General features: G+C 39.1%; 1 protein-coding gene across 1 annotated transcript in view; it reads right to left on the bottom strand.

The window, feature by feature from the left end:
- The window catches only part of LOC124722409 (Down syndrome cell adhesion molecule-like protein Dscam2), a 758217-nt gene that overhangs the window by 351669 nt on the left and 391012 nt on the right, over positions 1–15536 (bottom strand). Inside the window, exon 7 of the mRNA XM_047247577.1 lies at positions 10556–10700. Coding sequence (XP_047103533.1) covers positions 10556–10700 — 145 coding nt within the window. The remainder of the gene's footprint in view (positions 1–10555; positions 10701–15536) is intronic.

The raw sequence follows: 15536 nt of genomic DNA, 5'->3' as shown, positions 1-15536 counted from the left end.
CATGTAGACAAAGGCTCCACCACTGTCATGATGTTTTGCAGTAACTACCTGACCAAAGGCCCTGCAAACTGTCTCACACCTCCACCTACAATCTCTGTTAGACTGATCCCATCCCAGTTGTCGAGCATAACCTCCAGTTCCTACCCTTCCCAGAGCGTCTTCCCCAAATCCATCTCCCTCCTCACTCCAACAGCACTCAACACACTCAACTTCTACATGCTCCCCAAAATCCAGAAACACATCAATCCTGGATGCTTCATTGCAGCTGGCTATTGTGCTCCCACTGAAAGAATTTCAGCTCTTATTGACCAACATCTCCAACCAACAGCCAGAAACCTAGCCTCCCGCTCATCACTGTTGATGCCACCTCCCTATACATCAACATTCCTCATGCTCAAGGCCTTGCCACTATTAACCACTACCTCTCATAACTTCCTTCAGTCTCCAAAGACACTACCTCATTTCTTATACTACTTACCAACTATATCCTGACTCACAAATACCTTTCTTTTAAAGGAATGGTAGACAAACAAATCCACAGCACAGCCATAGGTACTAATGTGGCACCCTCCTAAGCCAACCAGTTTGTTGGCCATCTAGAGACAACCTTTCTAGCTTCCCAAAACGCCCAACCCTAGTCTGCTTCATGTTCTTTGATGATATCTTTATGATCTGGATTCAAGACCAAGACACCCTATCCACATTCCTTAACAACCTCAACACTTTCTTTCTCATTGCTTCACCTGATCTTCCTCTACCCAGCCTTCTTGGATGTTGATCTCCCACTATCTAATGGCTCCATCCGCAACACTATCCACATTAAGTCCACTAACCACCAACAGTACCTGCATTTATACAGCTGCCACCCTTTCCACATGAAAAAAATCCCTCCCATACAGCCTGGTCACCCGTGGAAGACTAATATACAGTGGCAAAAACTTGCTTGCCCTGTATGCTGAAGACCTCACGAAGGCCTTCACAGGTAGGCATACCCCCAAAACTTGTCCACAACTAGGTTTCCCACACCATATCTTTACACACCCCCAATCTTCCCATCACCCTCAAGAACCAGCTACAAAGGAATGCCTCCCTCATCAGCCAATATCACCTTGGACTGTGTGAAGGGACACTCTCTTCCAGCATTACTTTTCCTCAACAGAAGTAGTCAATACCAGAAATAGTTTCAAATTCTGAATAGGTCAATATTATCTCAGCTGTTTCTCTAAAAGTTTTCATATGAGTTTTTGCACAACTTGCTATATTTCAAGCTAAAATATATAAAAAGAAATTACTTTGTTTTGTTTGTTACAATCGATATGTACTAGCTCTGAATGTACAGTTGAAATTATTTTAATTTAGAAACATTTGAAATTAAGAAATATTTGGCACACTTAAAATTTCTGTTATTAATTATGCAATCTGATACTATTTATTATGTTTATTTCTGGATTAATTTATAAATAATAATTGAAATAATAATAATCGAAATTCATTTGTCAAGAAAATTTGTAAACCCTTTGGAATATTGTTATTACTGCAGAGTGAAATAGTAGTGGGCATACCTCTGACGTGACAAGCCGAGTTTTTATATTTGGGAAGAACAATGTAATTTTGTCTTTGTTAATGTGAAAATTCAAAAGACAGTCTGATATAGAAAAATGTGAGAGAATAAAATATTCATGAAAACAAAAAATACAGTGCATGTATTCTTCAGAGTTAATTATGTCAGTTGGAACCATGAGATCCTAAAATATGAAAATTTCAGCTTCAAGAATCAGCCCCTAGATATGAAGAACTGGGAGCCAGCTACAAGAAAAGAAGATAAGTAAAAAGTTTATTGAAAATCTTACTCCTCTCGTATTTTTGGAAAAGATACTTTACCATAAAAAATAGGAGTGACAACAACAAATTATTGAGGGAGGGGGAGATTATGAGTGGAAAAACTGAACCATAGCTTTTACCAGGTTTTTTATTATCTCTCATTGTGCCCTGAAATGAGGGGCATCCTTGACAAGTCTCTTTACACCTCTCCTAAAGTGGGGTACCATCGCCCACCCAACCTACACAACATCGTAATCCATCTCTATGCCACTCTCACTCCTGAACACATGATGTATGGATTATATCCCTGTGGCAGACCAAAGTGCAAGACCTGTCCAATCTAGTAACCCAGCACCTAATATGCCAGTCCTGTCACAGGCTTATCCCACACTATCAGAGGCTGGGCCACCCAAGAAAGCAACCAAGTCATATTCAAACTCTGCTGCAAACACTGGAAAGCTTTTTATGTTGGTATGACTACCAACCAGCTGCCCACCAGGATGAATGTCCACTGACAATCTTTTCACAAAAACGAAGTTGACCAATTGTTGGCACAACATGCAGCTGAGCACAACATGCTCTATTTCAATGACTGCTACACAACCTGGGCCATCTGGATCCTTCCTCTCACCACCAGCTCCTCTGAACTATGTAGATGGAAGTTAACCTTACAACACATTCTCTGCTCTCGTAATCATCCTGGCCTCAATCTCAGGTGACCCACGGTAACCACACCCTCCACCCAACAGTTTCTCCTTCCTCTGTCCTGTAACCTCCTTCTAATTCATGTCCCCATCTCACCTTCAGAGTGCACCACTTGCCACTGGTTCCTGCAATCATGCATCACACCACGTAGCCCATACACCGGCAGCCCTCATTCCCCCATTCCAAGCTGACAAACGGTCTGCCTCCATCCAAGCTGCTCACCACCCATCCACAATCCCTCTGCCTACCTCCTGCCTACCTCTCCCTCTATCCACCCCACCAAACATTAGCCCCACCACAACCAGTCTTGCCGAAATGCAGCACTGGCACTGTTAACCCAGCCAGCAACATATACCAGCCGGCACCATATAGGGGCAAAGGCTTGTGTGTGTGTGTGTGTGTGTGTGTGTGTGTGTGTGTGTGTGTGTGTGTGTGTTTTACTCAAGGTAGTAAAAGGATTATTCCAAAAGATAGCAAGATTTCTTTCTTTTTGTGTGTGCCTGTCAACAACTCAGCACTTCTGCTTTTCAGTGTGTAGTCTCCTTCATTTCAGAGGTATTCACATTCCACTGGAAATTTCCTACAACATTTACTATTCAGTCTCCAACAACAATGTATAGCGATAAAATTCTATGTCAGAAGGTGCAGGTAACTCGAAATGAAGGTTTATCATTGCAAGATCCTTCATTCCTCTGACATAGCCCTACAGCTCTGAAATTTTCCACTAGCTGTAATGAAAGATATTACTGACTTGCAAGAAAGTTAAGTAGTTGTAATATTCTGGCTGGCAACATAAATGAGAATACTGTTTAAATGAGAAACTAACATTAGATTTTTTGTTGAACTGTGGTATGTATTGTCTGATGAAAGGACACACAGAGTGGTAACTAAGATGGTGAAGAATAGGAAAGAACAGCAACCTTGTCACTGTTGAAGGAAAATCACAGACAACTTGAATCAGAAAGTGCAGATGGGGAGTTGAACTCTGCTGTTTACAAACATGAGGGAAAGCCTCAATAACTGTAACAGCTCACTTGTTGTTTGAAGACAGATTAAAATGTACTGCTGTTTCACTTCAAGGAACTGAGGAACCAATGGCATCAGAAGGGATACTAAAAACAAAACATGCTGATTACTGATCACATGAAGAAAATGGATGAAGAGAGGAGCTAATAAGGGAAAAATTAAAGATATAGTGAAAATCTCATCTGCACTGACCAATGGCTCTGACTATGAAGACCAAGAAAGGAAAGAATATAAGTACCTGTTCATGCACAACTTTACAGGAACACTTAAGGTAATTAAGCATTCATATGGCAGCATTTGCCAAATAATTAAAGTAAGTAACATATTGAAGAATAAGTGTATTGCTGGAAGACACTGGGAAACTTACAGAAATAGGGCTACAGTTCGGAAAGGAAACTGCAACTGTAACAAATTGCCTGGTTACTCATACAGGTGTTTTAGATCCATCACATGTCAACCCATATATTCTTCACTTCCTGGTTTAAATGACATTACAATGACATTTGTGCAGCACAAGTATTTCTCAGCCATTGTTAACCTTAGTTTATAAAATAGAGGCCACATATAATCTTTATACTGGCTTCTCAGACGTTCTCAAGATACTGAGTGGGTGCCATTCCAATCATTCTAAAAAAATAAAGTACTCAGAAGTACCACAAAGCACAAAGAAGTCTATGCAAAAATCATCCAGACTCGCTGATCTCACAGCCACAGAGCAGGACAGACAAGTGGAAATAGAACTAATGAAATGAATAAATTTCCAATAGTAACAACTAAATTCATCAATGAACTGCCACATCTGCCATGTCATTTTAACATACAGAGTTTACAAATGATGCAACGAGTATAATAATTCAGTTGATTTCATTTAGATCTGACAGTGGCATTTCCAACTGATGAAATCCCTCTCTCTCAATTATGTTTGGCTTACTGTTAATAATGATGCCATTAATTGTTTGCGATGTGGATGTTGTCATCTGTTAACCACTAATAATACAGTTATTTATTTAAAAATAAATACATTGCTACATCTTCAATATATTAACTATGTTTTAAGTCAGTACATTTGTCCACAGTCCTTGGTGAACATTTTTAGCATATTAAAGAACTTAAGTTTAAAATTGTGGTTATAGTATTGTTAAAGTGGAGCAAAACATATATTATAGTTACATCAAATGCTACAGAGTTACAGGGTATTATTTACATTGGCTAGTGACATAGTGATTAACTTGGCAACTGCAAATATGTGCCAGTGTTTCTCTCACTGGTTTAATTTATTGTCTTACTATTCTGATAGTACTTGTTGAACTCTGATAAAAAGAGATGTATTCATTTCCAGTTTTAACATCAGTATAATGTTTTAATTTGGTTTCTAGTTACTTTCAATTTGCTTTCTACACCATAAATGACTGTGGCTCTTTCAAAAAACCTATAGTTCATTATTTCTTAGCAAAGCCATTTGAAGGGCAACACTGTTGCAAGGATCAAATGTAAGCACCAGTGCTGACTAATGTTAAGTTATTCTGTAGTGTGTCTGAGAAGTCCTAGTACATGTACGCTAAAACAGTGTATTTTATGTTGCATCTTAAAGTACGTATGTATAAAAACAATGTATCCAGCAGATCTGGTTGTACACCACAGTGCATTACACAGAGATCTATATGCTGTCATGACCTCCTCAATATCTTGCACAGCATCTCAGGAGTTATGCGTTGAAAGATTTCTCAACACTTTTGAACAATTCCTCATTAGTATTGCACCAGTGCTGAGCTACATGGGGGCCGAGTTGTCTGGTGTGGTACTGTACAGACTTCATGGTGGCCATTTCAATGCAAATGGCACTGGAGAATTTGCTGAACCATTGCTCAATCTAGTGGTCTCAAAATTGTTCAACAAGGAACTCATGCACCCGAATAGCGAAGTGTGCTGATCTCCATCCTCTTGTAAACCCATGATGCTTGAGCTCTTTTTCTTTTTTCTTTTTTTTTTAAGTATTATGATGACATCTTGGTGCATATCATGAGGTGTATTCCTTTCCAACTTCTGCACATATTCCTTAAATCAGAAAACCATATTACACCATTGAAAACAAAAATGTATCACACATTCATCACAAAATAATACTCTCAAGTGTGACAGACAGCATTTGGACATTGTGACAGCAAAGTACAGCAGGCTTCAACTTACTGCTCCATGTTATCATTATATAATTCATGCACAGACATTGGTCTAAATACTTTCATTACTGAATATCTTTTTATTATGGTAATATACTGTTGACTGCATTACTTGAAGTTCAGGTGCTCTTTTGTGAAGGCATTTCACTGGAAACTCCTCAATAACTTGAATGATAGTGGCACACATTTCCTCTCACATTTTCTTATTTCTACTACTCAACCTGTTCTTAACACTCACTGAAATAAAAGCAGGGTTGATTTAAGAGGTGGAGCTTTGTTTAAGTAATCTAAAGACACTCAATATCTATATCATTGTTTTCCATTTTTCATTACATTTGTGAACATACATGTGACTAGTCACTGATGTGTCCTCTCATCTACATCTACATCTACATAGATACTCCGCAATCCATTGTATGGTTCATGGAAGAAGGTATCCCACACCACCAGCTATCATTTCCTTTTCTGTTCCATTTGCAAATAGAGTGAGGGGAAAACAACTGTATATATGCCACCATACAAGCCCTAATTTCTCATAGCATATCTTCATGGTCCTTATGCAAAATGTACATTGGAGGCAGTAGAATCATTCTGCAGTCAGCTTCAAACACCGGTTCTCTAAATCTTCTCAACAGTGTTCCTTGCAAAGAATAACGAGTTCTGTCCAGGGACCATTTGAGGTCCTGAAGCATGTTTGTAACACTTGCATGTTGTTCGAACCTACCAGTAACAAATCTAGCAGCCAACCTCTGAACTGCTTCAGTGTCTTCCCTTCATCTGATCTGATACAAATCCCAAACACTCAAACAGTACTCAAGAATAGGTTGCACTAGCATCCTATATGCGGCCTGCCTTACAGGTGAACCACACTTTCCTAGGATTCTCCAAATAAACTGAAGTCAACTATTCATCTTCCATATCACAATCCTCACATAGTCATTCCATTTCATATTGCTTTGCAATGTTATGCCCAGATGTTTGAATGATGTGACTGTGCCAAGCAGGAAACTATTAATGCTGTATCTGAACATTATTGATTTGTTTTTTTCTACTCATCCACATTAACTTACATTTCTCTGCACTTAGACCTAGCAGCCATTCATCACACTGACAAGAAATTTTGTCTAAGTCATCTTGTATCCCCCTCCAGTCATTCAATTTCAGCATCTTACCATACACCACAGCATCATCAGTAAATAACAGCAGATTACTGCCCACCATGCCTGCCAAAACATTTATGTATGTAAAGAATAATAGTGGTCCTATCACATTTACCTGGGGCACTCCTGTGATACCCATGTCTCTGATGAACACTCACTGTTGAGGACAACATACTGGGTTCCATAACTAAAGAAGTGTTCGAACCACTCACATATCTGTGAACCTAATGCATCTTCTTTAACAGCCTGCTGTGAGGCACCATGTCAAATGCTTTCAGGAAATGAGGAATCTGCCTGTTGCCCTTCATCCATAATTCACAGTATATCATGTGAGAAAAGGGCAAGCTGAGTTTTGCAAAAGCGATGTGTTCTAAAACCTCTACTGGTCTCAAGAAAATTTATTATATTCGAAATGAGAATGTGTTCAAGGATTCTGCAGCAAACTGATGTTAGGGATATTGGTCTGTAATTTTGTGGGTCTGTTCTTTTGCCCTTCTTATACACAGGAGTCACCTGCACTTTCTTCCAGTTGCTTGGTACTTCGTGCTGGGAGATAGATTTGCAATAAATGCAAGCTAGTTAAAGGACCATTGCTGTAGAGTACTTCTTGAAAAACTAGACTGGGATTCCATCTGAACCTGGTGATTTATTTGTTTTCAGCTCTTTCAGTTGGTTCTCTATGCCAAGGATGCTTATTACTATGTTGTCCATACAGGAGTCTGTTCAATGGTCAAACAATGGAACGAAACTTCCTGTCAGTTTAAAACTGTGTGCTGGACCAAGACTCAATCTCAGGACCTTTGCCTTTCACTGGCAAGTGCTCTACCAGCTGAGCTACCCAAGCATGACTCATGACCCATCCTCACAATATTACTTCTGCCAGTACCACATCTCCTACCTTCAATGCACATTCTGCTGCATAGTGAAAATTTCATTCTCAAAACATACCCCAGGCTGTAGCTAAGCCATGTCTTCACAATATGCTTGCTTTCAGTAGTGCTTGTCCAATATGTTTTGTGGGAGAACTTCTGTGAAGTGTGGACTGTAGGGGACAAGGCACTTGCAGAAGTAAAATTATGAGGACGGGTCACGACTCATGCTCGGGTAGCTCAGTTGGTACAGCACTTTCTCTGAAAAGCAAAGGTCCTGAGTTCAAGTCTCTGTCTGGCTAACAGTTTTAATCTGCCAAGAAGTTTCATAACATCACACACTTTGCTGCAGACTGAAAATTTCACTGTTGAAACACCAATATGTTTGTATGATTTTCCTCCATGAAAATGTCTTGAACATGAAATTTAAAACTTTGGCTTTCATTTTGCTATGTTCAACTGCCACACCAGACTGGTCAACAAGTAACTGGATGGAAGTCTTACAGCCACTTAGCAGTTTTACATAGGACTAGAATTTTCTTTGGTTCTCTGCCAGATCTTTTGCTAACATGGTGATGATAGTTTTTGTATGCTTTGCGCAATGATCTTCTGACAGACACATGAATCTCTACTAACCTCTGCTTGCTGTCATTTGCACATTTTCTTTTGAAATGAGAGTACAAAAGCCTCTGCTTACTCAGTGTTTTCCAAACCTTGTTATTAAACCATGGACTGTCTTTTGCATTCCTGATCCACTTACTAGGCACTTAGTTCTCCAGACCACGATTTACAATCTGCTTAAACTTTGCCCACAGTTCCCCTATGCCCCTCTTACTGGAGCTAAGTGATATCAGTTCACTGTCTAAGTGAGATGATAACAACTGCTTATCTGATTTTTTCTAGCAGAAAACTTTTCTAACCTTCTTAACTGATTCATTAATTTTTATAACCATAGCTGCTAAAATGACATCATGATTGCTAATCCCTGTTTCTACACTGTTGTTGTCAATAAGTTCCAGCCTATATGTAGTTACAATGTCTAAAATATTTCCCTTATGTCTGGGCTGCTGAACTAACTGCTCAAGACAGTTTTCAGAAAAAGTGTTCAAAAGTACTTTGCATGACTGTCTAGCTGTACCTCCTGCAGTGAATCCATAGAGAGCCCACTTAATACTCGGTAGGTTAAAGTCACCTCCAACTAATATTGCATGACTGGGTATTTCCATGTTACTGACAATAGACTTCCTTTAAATTACTCTAGAACCGCCACAGCAGAATCGGGTGACCGTTTTGTCAGCTGCAATGAACACTCCCCGTCCTATGGCCCCTAATCTGCCTTTACAGTATATGTTGCATAATTTACTAAATATTTCAGAGCATTCCACTTTGGGTTTCAGCCAGCTCTTGGTCCCGAGAATAATTTCAGAGCATGAACTTTCCTGGAGGGCAGTAAATTTGGTAACATTGTTATGAATACTTTGACAATTTTCTGATAAAATTTTGACAGTTGAAGTGTATCTGCTCTGAATGTGATCTGACTCCCCTTGCTGTGTTTTGAGTGGCAAGTGTTCATCAGAGTACCTCAAACTACTGGCTAGCCTAAAAAACCCTCATGTGCACTCCACAAATACTCTGTTACCTGAGTAGCTGCTTCCTTTGTGTAGTGCACCCCTGACCTATCAGAAGAGTCCTACAAACCCCAAGCTGATAATGTGAGGCTACAACAGAAAAAATAAAATATTGAAACAGAATAATATAATACTGATATTGGTAACAATGTTTTGTCCACCTCAAATGTGGGATATCAATAATAAAACAACTATTTATTTCCCCAATTGTACAAAGTCAAAATAGGTACTAGGACTTCTCAGACACCCTGTACAGAGTGCTGCTTTTTCTAGAAATTTCTGCAATGATGTCTTATCTGAGAGGCATGAAGATTGAGATTGTTGTAGAAATCAAATTTGAATAATGATGTTACATTATTCTACATATCATTGCAAGAAAATGACCTGGACAGTTCACTGCTGGAACAGTTAGCAGTAAGCTTCTCAAAGTTCTGAGTAAATGCTTCATTCCAAGAAGACTGCACATGTAATTATAATAGTTTTTTGTGTTCAACAATTAAAATAAGAGGAATAAGGAACTCCTGACTGAGCTCACTGTCATTATTGCCTAGAATCTCTTTCACAGCACATTCAACATAGCAGGATGCATAAAAAAACGTAACTGCTCTCTGAATGTTCTGAATGTTCTGGACAAAATCATGCTCTTTATTCACAGCATCATGCTTTATCTTCAGTTTATTAAATGTTTAACGTATACAGTTGCTCAATAGTTTGGTGTCTTTTCCGTAAGCTAATGAAAGTACATGCACTACTTGTACCATCAGCATATAGTGTTACATCTTAATTAAATGAATGTGAAAGTATGAGTGACTAGGGAATGAGGAGCTGAAAATTTTTACAAACTTAACAGTTCTTCATTCTGTTGGTCTATACAAGACACTAACAGCAACAGGATTGAGTTATCTGAAATATGGTGTAACACATGTATTTGTGTTCTTTATGAGTTGTTTACCATTTACAGAAACTGAATTACTGGGTAATTTAATCAATATCATACTTATCCACAACACTACTTTTAGAGTTTGCAAAAACAAAACACAAGTAAACAAAGAAGCTGAATGAGCCTTTGGTGAAGCTACTGGATAGATTCAAATTGATTACAGCTGACACCATTTTGAAGACTATTTAAAACTTTGAGTCTTTTTCTTTTCAAACTTCTGTCAGTTTACCTTTCATTATGTGGTAATGGAAATCCATCAAGTGCCCACTTTATGTTGGGAGTGGGGTTTCCAGAAGCAACACATTTCAATGAAATTGGTTGTCCTGGTTGAATTGTCTGTCTGATGAAGCGATAAACAAATTGAGGTGGAGTGTCTGAAATTTAAAAAAAAGTACCAATTTTTAAAATGTGGATAACCATTCAATCAGTAATACATAAATTTTTAGTTTCAGTAAATGATATCAGTTATAAAAGTTAGTTGTATTTAACAAAGAATTTTTTGTTATGGAATGACAAACAAAATCATTTCAACTTACGGCAGTGATTAATAGCAGCTTATCAACAATTTTGGAATTTTAAAAGTTTAAGACATGCATCAGAAATCATAAATATGCTAACAAATTAATTTGATATGCTAATAATGCTGATATGCATATAATTTGACACGATAATAAAATAATTTGATAGATTAAGTGCATTATATTGAGTAATCTTCAAAAAGTCAGTCTGTTCAGTATACGGCTTGCATGCATGGATGCTGACTGGAAAAAACACACTGAACATTCACTGTGAGACAGTACCAATAATTATAGGATGGATATGTTGCCAACCAACAATCTGTCAAAGGTTATTCAGGATTTTTTTGCTGAGTGGCTTGAAATAAGGATGAACTTCAACAGTTTGCTGCCAAGAAAATGATTATTGTTCTTACTGACTGAAGAGGACTAAGAAACATACCTTGGACATCTCCTTTGTAAAGGGACTTTGTAAATGATGTGACATTGATAATTCATATCTTCACGCCATTTTAACATGACAAAGTGTCAATATAAGTGACACTAAGGACCACTTTCAGATGTGGTTAAGACAATGATGAATTAGTTGCAGTGGTTCTGTTCCATGACCAGCTGTTTCAACAGGTATGATACTTACATGTTACTTCCTTTGGACTCATATTTATTCTCTTCATTTCAGGAACAATGAAGGTTGTACATGAACAGTTATTACTGTATACCATACATTGCACATTACACATAGATGAAGTGTCTAGAAACATACATAGTATTAACAGCTTCTTTGAATACTGAATTCACAGCTGCAAGAAGGAAGACTTTTCCTAAATCACATCAAGCCAGTACTTAGTAATGTCACAACCCCTTGATACTGCAGTCACTTGATTCTCCATGGTGGACTTTACAAGGTACGAGGTGCACTTTTTCATAGGTGAACACTTTTAATGTTACTCTCCACAATCACTAAGAGTTGTCTTACATGGAAAACATGTCTTGAGGTGTGCCTTGGATGTTCCAAGTCCAAATCTCAATGTACAAGTATTTAGGGATTTCGATATTGTCCATGCTGCTTCATGTCCTAGTGCGTCTTTCTGATGTATGAGTTGGGAGTGCCTGATCTACATCTCTGAGATGATATGGATCACATATTGGCAGAGCATCAGACATTGCTCAGCTCTCTCTGACTACTGATCTCAATTGATACCTGAGGGTGCAATATCTGAGAGAATATATTCTTTATCACAGTGAGTCGGTCTTAATCAGCAAACATTTCACACACATTTCAGCAGTGTCTACTCGTTCTCCGTGGTGCAACCTACACCAAACAGAACATGCATCGCATGTTGTGCAGAAGTTCTAGAGCTGAGTTGGGTTTTTCGAGTTTGTATCAACAAATTTGCGAAAAATACAATTTCTTGAAGACATTTGTGTTTAGTGTTTACACAATATTTTCCACTCTCAAAGCTCTGTCCAGTGTTACTCTTTTGATGTTGAACAGTGGTCCAAATGAATGTCCACCCATTCCACTTAGAATTTTTTGTCAAAAATCTAGATTACTTTGTAGTTGACACTCTCATAGACTTGGTTTTCAGAATAACTGAAATCACTGGCATTGTATCCTATCATGGGGATGCTAAAGTGTTTGCAACTGTTAATAATGTGACAGATAGTGTAGTCGACTGTGATCATGGTGGTTGTAATACAGAACAGCTGCTTTAAGAAAACAGTTCTGCTGACAATTAGAAAAGACATTGAACAGTACAACAATAAAAATGCAAGTGTTTTGTCTGATGGTTATCACTTTACTTATGATTTTTATTTTTCAAGTTTTGGTTGTTTGCTCCTTTGTATATGATATGATGGACATAAGAATAACATAAACAATTAACTTATTTCCTTTTAAACAGAAGTTCACCTTGGATAATCCTAGAGACATTGTACATATAAAAGGTCAACAGAAAATTACTATGTAAAAAAATCAGAGGACACCATGGGTCTAAGATATGAAAACAGTCAGGAGCAAGACGAGAATAGTGTTTAATATCCTATCGACAACAAGGTCATTAGACACAGAACACAAACTTGGAATAAGGAAAGATAGAGAAGGAAAGCAGATGTGCTCTTTCAAAGGAACTATCCCAGCATTTGTCTTAAATGATTTAGGGAAATCATGGGAAACCACTCAGGAGACTTTCCTGAACAGCTTCTGGAACTTTGTTGTTAGACCTCAGATATAGACTGTAGAGACATTGATAAATGGTTTTCAGATGTGCAGACCAGTTGAAGTTTCACTAACATACATGAAAACTGCAACACCAGGAATGAGACTTGTGACTGAAATGGCCTCATACGTACCACTGATTAGGTTCAGTGAAAACAGTCATTAGCATTACAAAATCGTAGGTTGATCTCAGACTTCAAGATTCAGCAGTAGTGGCCTGGGTTCAAAGAGGACCTGTGTGTATTTCTGGAGAACCTCCTCCCCCCCCCCCCCTCCCCCTCCTGTCCTGCAGCCAGACAGTTTGGATGTTCAATGGTCTATGGTTCACATGAACAGCGTGAAACCTTTTCTTCGAAAAAGACTTCCACAACCCTATTTACATGGGCTGGGCCTTATCCCACTGAAATATAGGGTTGTGGAGTTCCCTAAAGGAAGGGCAGTACTTTAGACACCAAAACCTCTCTCATGTACCAGCTACTACTCACCCTTTCCTCATTATATACTAAGCTGACAAATGTCATGGGACAGCTTATGATTCATGTGCTTATGGCCACACGATGGGTTGTACCAAGAATACCAAACTTCAGCATTGTCTCTCACTGCAGACAACACAGAGGCTGATCACCATCACTTAATGACTAAGAGCAGCAGCATTTGTGCACAGTCGTCTGTGCTAACTGACAAGCAACACTGCATGAGATAATGTGGGATATATGACAAACATATCCATTAAGACAATGACTCTAAATGGCTGGAAAACTGTGACCTCATCAGATAAGTCCCAATTTCAGTTGCCAAGAGCTGATGGTAAGGTACGAGCATGGTGCAGACCCCACAAAGACATGGACACCAGTTGTCAACAAGACAGTGTGCAAGCTGGTGGTGCCCCCATAATGGTGTGGGCTGTGGTTACACAGGATAGACTGGATCCTCTGATCTAGCTGAACTGATCATTGACTGTAAATGGTGATGGGAGACGATTTGCAGCCATTCATGGACGTCATGTTCCCATACACCACTGGAATTTCTATGGTTGACAATGCACCAGGTCAAAATTGTCCGTAATTGGTTTGAAGAACTTTCTGGACAGTTCAAGCGAATCATTTGGCCGTCCAGATCATCCAACATGAATCCAGTCTAAGATTTGTATGTCCGCCGCCAGTAGCTGAGTGGTCAGCACGACAGAGTGCCAATCCTCAGGGCCCGGGTTCGATTACCAGCTGGGTCGGAGATTTTCTCCGCTCAGGGACTGGGTGTTGTGTTGTCCTAATCATCATCATTTATGTGACATAATCGAGAGGCCAGTTTGTGCACAAAATCCAGCACTGGCACAACACTCACAGTTATGGACAGCTATAAAGGCAGCATGGCTCAATATTCCTGCAGAGGACTTCCAATGACTTGTTGAATCCATGCCATGTATTTGCTGCCAGGCAAATTATGAAAGTATGTATAATAAAGCTCGAATAGTGTATCAGTGAGCCTTAGATACATCACATTTGGTGTTTGTCCTCTATGCCTCCCAACACTGAAGGCTGCCAGTTTGCGATCACCACAGCAGCATCAAACACATAGCCAGCCATCCCATCACATTAGGACTCCAAATACACTTCCTTTGAATGAAAAGTTCCAGGACAGGACTTTTTTATTTCTCAGTTCGCAATATCTAAACACGAACAAATGTTTTTTTTTTTTTTTTTTTGTTACCTGGTATGTGTACGTGCTTGAAATGACCTAGGCCATGTTTCTGCACCAACTCACTATGTGGCATGTCTCTGCTTAGCAACACACTGTTTGGGTTCTTGGCGAATTAGTTGTGGTGACTCAGTAGGTGCTGATTGTGAGCAAAGAGTGAATATTAAGTTCAGCTTTAAGCTAGGTAAAATCCTTGTGAAACTAGGACAACTATAAGGAAACATATGTAGGTGAGGCACTTTCAAGAAATCGTGTTTTCGGGTGGCACAAAAGGTTTCGTAAAGGTACAGATTCAGAGGAAGACGATCTCAGAGCTGAACGCCCGCCTACAGCACATACTGATTCAAACGTGGAGCGTGTAAGGCTGCCGGCACACGGACCGTGCCGTCGAACGTTAACGTTGAGCGTTCCGAGTTCAATGTGCTGCTGAATACTCAGAAACGATGCGACTTGTGCATTCGGTAAGTGGGCCCCAACGTGTAATATGCGATCGCAACGCGCCCCAGCGGCAGCTGTCGGGTGTATCTGGCTTGTAAATGAAACTGTTTACGAAATGGATGGGTGTGAAATTCCTATATTAGGTCTACTAAAACGTACTTTTCTCCCTTGTCCATATGCTAGTCAGGTTGCCCTATCTGTAGCACACATACATAAAAACTTCAATATCCGCGAATAAGAACTCTTCAGAAAATTTGCGTTCCTTATTGCCTATTAGCTAATAACTTTCTCTTTTGTGTAACTAAAAATTAAATATAGGAAACACAAAACCAGTAAAGACAAGA

This window comes from Schistocerca piceifrons, chromosome X, assembly GCF_021461385.2.
Source record: "Schistocerca piceifrons isolate TAMUIC-IGC-003096 chromosome X, iqSchPice1.1, whole genome shotgun sequence".
In the NCBI taxonomy this organism is placed as follows: Eukaryota; Metazoa; Arthropoda; class Insecta; order Orthoptera; family Acrididae; genus Schistocerca; species Schistocerca piceifrons.
This window is presented reverse-complemented; position numbering and strand designations above follow the sequence as displayed.